We start from the raw sequence: 8,463 nt of genomic DNA, 5'->3' as shown, positions 1-8,463 counted from the left end.
CTTTTTTTTTTCATTTTTGCTGAAAATCTCATCCAGTTGCTGCTCAGGCCAAAAGCAATACTGTACAGGTATTACTTTGGCGCCATCTAGTGGAATCTTATTGTTAGTTTTAATTCATAAGGTCACAATATTGTTAAAAAAAAAAAAAATAGCTCATACTAAAAAAAAAAAAAAAAAAAAGTCTCATAACAGACATGACTTGACTTAATATTGAGGCACTTTCTTGTTGATTCAAGTACATATTGACAAGCATGTTACGTTCTCCTTCATTTGACCGTTAATGTGGATTTGAAACATAGAAGGGCCAAAACATGCCTTATGAAAATTAAACTGCACAACAAAACTAGCCACCAGAGGGTGCTAGAAATTGCACAAATGGAAATCAACGTGACTATTTTTTATTTTTTTAACAAATGTGCTGCTTTTAATCTCATGACAAGACTACGACGATATATTGTTTTGCAGTTTGATATCACGATATTGCCGGTATCGTTACAATCCTAATTGTATATGCTAGCTAATTGCTAGCTATTGATGAGCCTCGTGAAAGGTTGTATGCTCATGTCAAATCATTTATGTACGGAATGCAGTGACATCACAAGGTGACAGGAAGTATGAAAACTAAATCTGAAGAATCAAATATTACAATATTTGGTGACCTGAAATGACTCGTTTGCGTCGATTGTCGTGGGAGTGACTTTCCTGTCATGTCAGTCACTTGACAAAGAAGATGACGTTTTGACATTTAAAACCGGGGTAAACAAAACAAAAACAAAAAAAAAGTTTCTGTTGCTTTGTTGACAACGAACGTCACAACCAGGATATGCATTTGAAATGAGTTAATCTGAAATCAATAATGCCAGAAATAAAAGTGCAATATTAATGATTCATATCATGTAGCAAACAACCGACTTGTAAAAAAAAAAACCCTTGTTTATTAAAATCAAATATTTGCTTGAAAGCAAAAGAAAACATGACAATATACAGCAAATAAGTATCGTGACATGAAATTCGTTTTGTATTCACCGACATCCATGTTTGCATTATGCGGAGAAATACTGCATAAACACGCGACTTGGTGAGAATGAGTTCGAATGAAGAACAAAAATAAACGTTAGAACATTCCAATAACTTACAGAAGTTTTTCATATTCAAAATAAGAAAAAAAAAATGCTTGTGATGGATCCAACTGGCAAAACGAGTAAATGAATCAAAACATGTTTGCGGTCTGAACAAAACGGAGACGACATCTGTGCAGCAAGACTCTATAGTGGTCCTCCATTTCGCTCGTGCGCGCCTCCTTCAAGGCCCCCGTTATTACGGTATTACCAGACGCGCCGACTCCACAGCGCTGATGTCCTTTTCAAGGCGTCAGTGACTTTTTTTGGACGACCCGAACCCCGAGAAACCCATGACGGCCGCCATTTCCTCGTCGTCCTCAAAGTCGCCGTCGTCCTCGGCCCGCCGCTTCCTCTCTTTCAGCTTCTCCTTCTTGTAGGCCTTCGCCTTCTCCTCCTGAACGCAAACGCAATGTTATACCTGAACGTTGATAGCGCTTATTGAAAAGCTCAACTTTCATCATCATCATCATCCTCTCCCGACCTCTTCTCGCAGCTCCTTCATGCGCTCCTCAAAGTCGTACTCTTTCTGCTTCTCCTCCAGCTTCTTCTTGTTCACCTCGAAGCGCTTCTTGACCTGGTCCAGGGACGAGCGCTCCACTCTCATCGACATGCCGAGGTTCCTCTGATCTGCAGGCACATTTTACCAATAAGTGGGCTCACAGAGATGGGAACTAACACTTCAATACTGTCTTTAAGCACATTTTCAGGTATGCAACTCACGTTTCTTGCCATTGATGTGATCCAGGAAGTTGATGGAGTCTTTCACCACGCAGTCACAAACGTTGCAGTAGTAGCTGAAAGGTGAAAACAGCTGGATTATGTATATTTCAGATAATATATCTGTTCTGTCTCCAGGACCGAAGCATCGGTACAACAACTCATTCTTCAGTGAGGCAAATTCAACTCTGCGTACCCGCCCATCTCGGCCTGAGGGGTCGTCTTGGTGATGACGATGGTCTTCCCCAGTTTGGACTCCAGGTCCACTTTGTAGTCTCGATGGCGCAGATTCTCCCGCTTGACCGGTGGCGTGATTTTCCCTATGATGCATAATGAGTTTGTCCAGGTTTGAAGATTTAACGGGGTCTAAAGTGGAACGTTATCTGCAAATAAACTCGACGACAGCTCACCATCTCTGCTCTCTTTTTCTCGCTCCTCGGCGAGACGCTTCTGAGCAAGATTCTCATACTCGTCTTTGTCCCACTTTCGACGGAAGTCGTTCTTACTCGACTGGAAGAGAAACATGAGCAAGTTACATGCAAGGTACAGACAGTACAGTTATTCGATACCGATGTATGTTTTGAGATAATTCAATTATGACACTTCAAGGTTATGAACGGCACATCGGCATAAGAATACATTGTCATGCAGCAGCAGCAGCAGCAGCACCATATTACTGTTTTTTCTCCCCCCTTAGGGCTGGACCAATGAGTGATTTTCATACAAATGTTTCATACAAAACGCACTACGACGCGTTCTGACCTACGTACAGAGTCGTCGCAAACTGAGGATCCCCTGTATAAATTTGAAAACAGTGAAACCTGAACTCATGAATATAATGCAATAAAAACAAAAGTCAAAAACAACTTGTTGCTGATGTTGGTTCTCAGACTAACTGAGCACAAATTACAATAATAAATGGTTGCTTTCCCGTTTTACTCCGCAATTCAGCACAAAACAAACAGTCCAACTTGCGTCACCGACTGTCCTGTAATTCGACGCGTAGCAACCAATTGCATATATAAACAGAAAGCCAACATTTTAATCCGGTACTGAGCACAAATGTTTTGGATAAGCCTGAAGGGCTAACCGCTCTTTAGCTGCCGACAGGGCGCATTTCTCGTCTCAAATTAAGATATAAAAACGCAGACAATCCCACAAACAGAGGCACATTTTATGTAATTATTAACAAATCACCAGTTCGAATGTAAACAATACAAATAATGCACTAGTAATAAAAAATAAATAAAACAAATGCTAACCCCGCTGCCAGACGCCATGTTTGCGACAGTTTCCGGTGTGGAGAGCTCAGTGTTTACATTTGGAAGCTCAGCGCCACCTAGTGCACTGGAGAATAGGTGCATTTGCGTATATGAATATGAAACGAAAATTGAATCATCAAAAAGAAACTACTACTACTACTACTACTATAAGAACATACAATTCAGTTTCTCCTTTTTTATTTGTATTTCCCATTCGTCTGGATTCCAAATGGCACCACTCTGCCTCTCACAGGTCAGTTTTGGTGCTACGACAGCAAATACACTACATTTTATAAAAATCGGCTAAGATATTTAAAAATACTTCCGCGAGAACCCCTCTTGATGTATTTATACTATATTTTTTTAATTTAACATTTAACTCAAAAATTAAAAAAACTGTGGCAGGCCACACCCGCCGCAGGTGCATCTCATTAAAGACGCCGTAAAACGGAACATGGCGTCTGTTCGAGTGTTCGTCTTGATGCGAAGGCGCCAGGTTCAAACTCGCCACCATGTCACGCAGCGGAGTGGAAACTGCAGCCCAAAGCCCACCGCTCTCCTCCAGGTTGGTAACGTAGCTCTCCATTATATGTATGTTTTATTTGACATCTTTGAACTAGTACAGACAGACACGAGAAGCCGCAAAAGGCCGCCAAGTTAGCACTTGTGTCGACTCAAGACAATCACGCACCGCAGTTCACTCTCGAATTGAGACGTCAACTGTCCCTTCAGAACTTTACAAAACACTTCATATGTTTTTATCGAAATACTTTTTCGGGTATATCTATGCGGGTGACGACAGCGCACCAGCTAGAAAGGCATTTGTGAGTAAAAGACACATGCTTCCGGTCCTTTACTGTGGTCTTTTAATGTGAAATGCACCAGGAAGTCATCTGTTGCATTGTGGCGTGAGTAGTGGTGGTTTTTAATTGACGCTAAATATTAAAGCAAAGTTTGTTGTGTAAGCAATAAGTCGTCACATTTTCAGTAAAGTACTTCAGAGGACAAAATTGACCCCGGATTAGCTTTATAGTTTTTTTTTGTTTTGTTTTTTTCTGGTATTTGTTTGTAGTTTTTTTTTTTTTTCCACCCTCACATTTTGATTTTGAAGCTGCTGGTCTCTGACTTGTGTTCTGCCTTCAGTTTCTGTTTCAGCCCGCGCACTTGCGTTTGTGCTAAGGGCTGGTCGACGGCCATGTGGAATGGCCTGCCTGAAACGCATCTGGCCGCTGGTTGCTCTGCCCCCGAGCCTTGGCTCCTTCCAGGCTGTAGTTCTGTCTTTGACAGTCTCGTCAGGTCAGTAAACTAACATTTGACTATGAAGTCCAATTTCCCATTGAAATGCTGTTTTGATTTGTCCCATCAAAAAAAAATATATTTAACAGAGAATATAAGCAAATTGATTAAAGACTTGAACCCTGTCCTGGTTGCAGTAACGTCTCTCCGATCCCGATGTCTCCGGCGGCAGGCGGCCTACGGGGAGAGAAAACTGCCAGCAGCAAGCCACGCAGGTTTCATTGAATTTTTTCACCTTCAGGATCGCAGCTGAATATTTCACATTTTTGTTTTTTGGGGTCCAGGACGTCCATCTTGGAGCGTTGCATCCTTAAAGTGTCCACCAGCAGCATTGCTGTGGGAACGGATGATCTGGACAAGAGGCGAGATGAACACGCCACTGCTTGCGGCCATCCAAATACTTTGTCGCTCGATCGTCTGCATTGTACAATTTAAAATCGGCTTTATCTCGCCATCTCAAGCAGGGCTTCGCTCGCTCGCTGCTACCCGCGCATGCCGGACCCGAGCAACACGGAGACCAACGCGGCGGTTCTCAAGCGCAGGCAGAAGCAGATCTTGTACGGCAAGAACACGAGCGGATACCAGAATTACCTGCAGCAGGTCCCCAAGTAAGACCGATCGTGACGCCGAGGTCGAATTCTCAGCCAATTATTGCACCTGCTGGCTTTTGACACAACACTGAATTTAAAGAGGTCCCAGAAACCAGTGTTTTAAAAAAATATAATAATAATAATAATAAATAAAATGTTCTATATGCCACAAAGTACTTAAAATGGAGGTAATCGTGAAGAAGCAATGCCATGATTCGAGCATGTGCGCCATCATAAACCCATGTTCTATAAATAACTGCAGTGGAGCCTTTACATACTTTAATTTTTCACCATAAAGTAGCACAAAGGAACTTTTCATCCTTAACTCCTTGACTGGCAGCCATTTTGACTGAAGCAACCGGCTTCACTCACGGCTGTTTTACTGGATTTTGAAAGGCCCACAGAATATTGTTCTATTGCTACAAAAACATGGAAGCTACCAAAATAAAAATTAGTTATATTTCTGTTTACGTTTTGCAACAATTAGAATATAACTAAGTTTCATCATTATTCACAAATCTGTTTAACGCTGGCAAAAAGAGCTTGTTACAAATTTTTTTTTAATGACATGTCAGAAGCTAAATCAAAACCTCTGTATGCTCTTGCATTAAAAAAAAATGTATGAATCCATTTTTGGGAGTGAAGAACAAAGTATTAAACGTTTTGGGGTTGCAACAAGTTATTATAATTTCATAATTCTTCTGATGAAACTTCAAACGAATTGAATGGTACATTTGCCGGGGGGGGGGGGGTCTATCATTTTACTGGCACTAAGCAACTTTGAGGAAGATGGTAGGAACACTGCCACACACAAAAAAAAAAACTACAAATGTGCTGGCTGCTTTATGGCATCCCCCCCCCCCCCCCCCCCCTTCCCCAGTCGTTACAAAGACGGAAGTCAATTTGACTGTCAAAAAACGGCGCAATGCGCTTGTCCTCATGGGAAATGTGGTCTTCCTTCATAACATAACAGCGGAGTAACATTACCGCTTTTGTCCACATGGCGTCGCCATAATCAACGTGAACTGAAAGTTCCTTCGTGTTGCTTTAACATGAGACTTTTCAGTATTACAGCTAGCACAAATATTTACACAGCTGGTATCAAGTTATTAATTTAGTTTTTTAAAATTTAAACTGGCCTATATTTCCTACAAAAGTTGTTGTCATCCTCAGACACTTGCGAGACCCAAAGCTCCACCCGTCCACCCCCAACAAGTACAGGAAGTACAGCAGGCGCTCGTGGGACATGCAAGTTCGTCTGTGGCGACGGGCGCTGCACCAGTGGGACCCGCCCAGCGATTCCCCGCCGGACCCCTGCGACCTCGCCCTCGACCCCGTGGAGCAACTGTAGGTGGAGCTCAAGTGTTTAGTTTTTTTTTAGATTTGCTATTTTGTTTGAGTTTTGGCTGTGAAATGTTTTTGGCAGGCAGGACCAGCTGGCAAAAATGACCTCCGACTTGTGTGACGATGGAGGAGAGAAGCAGAGAGAGAAGGAGACCCTGGCGGCCCCCAAGGCCTCCTCTGTGTCTCCCCTGTCGGCCGACGTGTCGCCCGAGATGCCTGGCGTGTGGAATGTGCCACTGTCACCGGTAACGGCATGCGGGCCTCTTAAAAAAAAAAAAAAAACACACACCTGAAGTTTTTTTTAAAATTAGTTTCACTTGTGCACAATATTTTAAAAAAAAAATAAAAATGTGGTTTTGTTATTATTATTATTATTATTATTATTATTATTATTATTAAAGAAGGGGAAAAAAAACAGTTTTCAGGGTGGTGCATTGAGAAGTCAAATAAGTTGATCCTGAAATGTTGCCCAACTTCCTGCTGCGAGTGCAGCACGCGTTCACGTCGACGATCCAACCTGCGTCTCAAACGTTTCTCGCCCTCTGTTTGCGCCAGGACCCCGAGAGGTGCCGCCGACCTCCTCGCTCTCCGCCGGGCCTCAGCTGCTCCTTCAGGATTCAGCTGAACAACAAAGGCGTGGCCGACTGGCTCCACCTCCAGCTGGAGGATGAGCACGCAGGAGGTGAGGCCACCGAAAAGACGAAATAAATAAGATGTCACTGTAGATGAGGTTGGTTGTTACTGGCAGTTATTTGCGGGGTTTTTTTTTTAACATTTAAAATGTTTTATTTTTTATTTTTTATTTTTTTACTTTTTTGCCGTTTTTGTTTTTTAATACTTGTTTTTTTTGTTTTATTTTAAACTTGTTTATATTTACATTTTTGCATTTTTCTTTTATACATTTTTAAATATTTTATGTTTGGTTTATTTTTATTTTTTTATAAATATATTTTGGTATTTTTTTACATTTATTTTGATATTCATATATTTTTAATACCTTTTTTTAACATTTAAACTGTTATTTGGTTTTTAAATATGTATTTTTTAAAACTTTTTTTCCATTTTTGTTTTTTAATACTTGTTTTTTTTTTATTTTAAACTTGTTTATATTTATTTTTGCCTTTTTTTTTATTTTTTTTTTATTTTTTATTTTTTATATTTTATACTTTATACGTTTGGTTTATTTTAATTTTTTTATAAATACATTTTGGTATATATTTTTTTTTATAAATACATTTTGGTATATATTTTTTATTTTTTTTTACATTTATTTTGATATTCATATATTTTTAATACTTTTTTGTTTTGTTTTTTGCCTTTGTGCAACCTATGTTTTAAACGGTGTAGATTTCAGTGCTGATGACCAGCGTGTCCCGATGGTTTCGGACCAGTTCTTATGGAATCACGACTGATTGCAACTCGTCCGATTTGGTTCTTGACCGAGCAAGTTCATCACCAAGATGCTGTTGACGTCACCTGGAATTTAATCTCTGTGTGTTTCCAATTTATTTGGATTTTTAACAACACTGTGGATTTGGAATAAGTGAAGGGGGAGGTGATGATATGATTTTTTTTTTTTTGGTCCTTGAGCTTCTCTGCTAATCTTCAGCCCAGGAGGGGACAGACGAGTTGCGTAATCTCTCCTGGTGTTTAACAGACAGAGGTCGACTTGGCACGTTTGATCCGAGCATGTTTATCGTTTGCACTTTTGTGTTCAATTGCACTTTTGTCACCTGCGCTGTGTTCTCCGTGTGCACACAAATCTGCTAAAGTTTGTATTTAAAGTCACCCTCGTTTCTTTTCGCTGTCACTTTCTTGGCCTCTGTAGAGGCTGCTGGTTTGTTTTTGGTTTTTATTTGTCCACGTTCGCCTCTGTTCTGATAAGGCTCCTTTCACCATCTTTTTTTTTTGTTTTGTTTTATTCGTTATGTAATGTATGCCGCTTTGAATATGAAAGTGAAGCTGAAATTAATAAAGATGTAAATAAAGTGTTAAATTACATGCAGTTTTTCATTTTTTTCAATGTATTTTTTGCCCCTATTTAAACGTGGTTGCAAGTCATTTAACTTGGTCTTAAATCGATTTAAAAGATAAAAAAAAAAAAAAAATATCCAGTAAGGTATAGCTTTTATT

At 40.2% G+C, this 8,463-nt stretch overlaps 2 protein-coding genes across 2 annotated transcripts; one reads left to right on the top strand and one right to left on the bottom strand.

The window, feature by feature from the left end:
- Nucleotides 1-912: 912 nt before the first annotated feature.
- Nucleotides 913-3,258, bottom strand: zmat2 (zinc finger, matrin-type 2). Its single transcript, XM_077504110.1, has 6 exons — nucleotides 3,101-3,258; nucleotides 2,249-2,348; nucleotides 2,035-2,158; nucleotides 1,842-1,915; nucleotides 1,603-1,748; nucleotides 913-1,515 (listed from the first exon to the last, which is right to left on the bottom strand). The coding sequence occupies exons 1-6, from the start codon at nucleotides 3,200-3,202 to the stop codon at nucleotides 1,372-1,374; spliced, it is 690 nt and encodes a 229-aa protein (XP_077360236.1). The 5' UTR covers nucleotides 3,203-3,258; the 3' UTR covers nucleotides 913-1,371.
- Nucleotides 3,259-3,507: 249 nt separating this feature from the next.
- On the top strand, nucleotides 3,508-8,331 carry slbp2 (stem-loop binding protein 2). The gene is made up of 9 exons (XM_077504108.1): nucleotides 3,508-3,665; nucleotides 4,244-4,396; nucleotides 4,534-4,611; nucleotides 4,681-4,758; nucleotides 4,861-5,004; nucleotides 6,160-6,333; nucleotides 6,413-6,575; nucleotides 6,886-7,012; nucleotides 7,678-8,331. The coding sequence occupies exons 1-9, from the start codon at nucleotides 3,613-3,615 to the stop codon at nucleotides 7,740-7,742; spliced, it is 1,035 nt and encodes a 344-aa protein (XP_077360234.1). The 5' UTR covers nucleotides 3,508-3,612; the 3' UTR covers nucleotides 7,743-8,331.
- The last annotated feature ends 132 nt before the right edge of the window (nucleotides 8,332-8,463 follow it).

This window comes from Festucalex cinctus, chromosome 18 (assembly GCF_051991245.1).
Source record: "Festucalex cinctus isolate MCC-2025b chromosome 18, RoL_Fcin_1.0, whole genome shotgun sequence".
Classification (NCBI taxonomy): Eukaryota; Metazoa; Chordata; class Actinopteri; order Syngnathiformes; family Syngnathidae; genus Festucalex; species Festucalex cinctus.
This window is presented reverse-complemented; position numbering and strand designations above follow the sequence as displayed.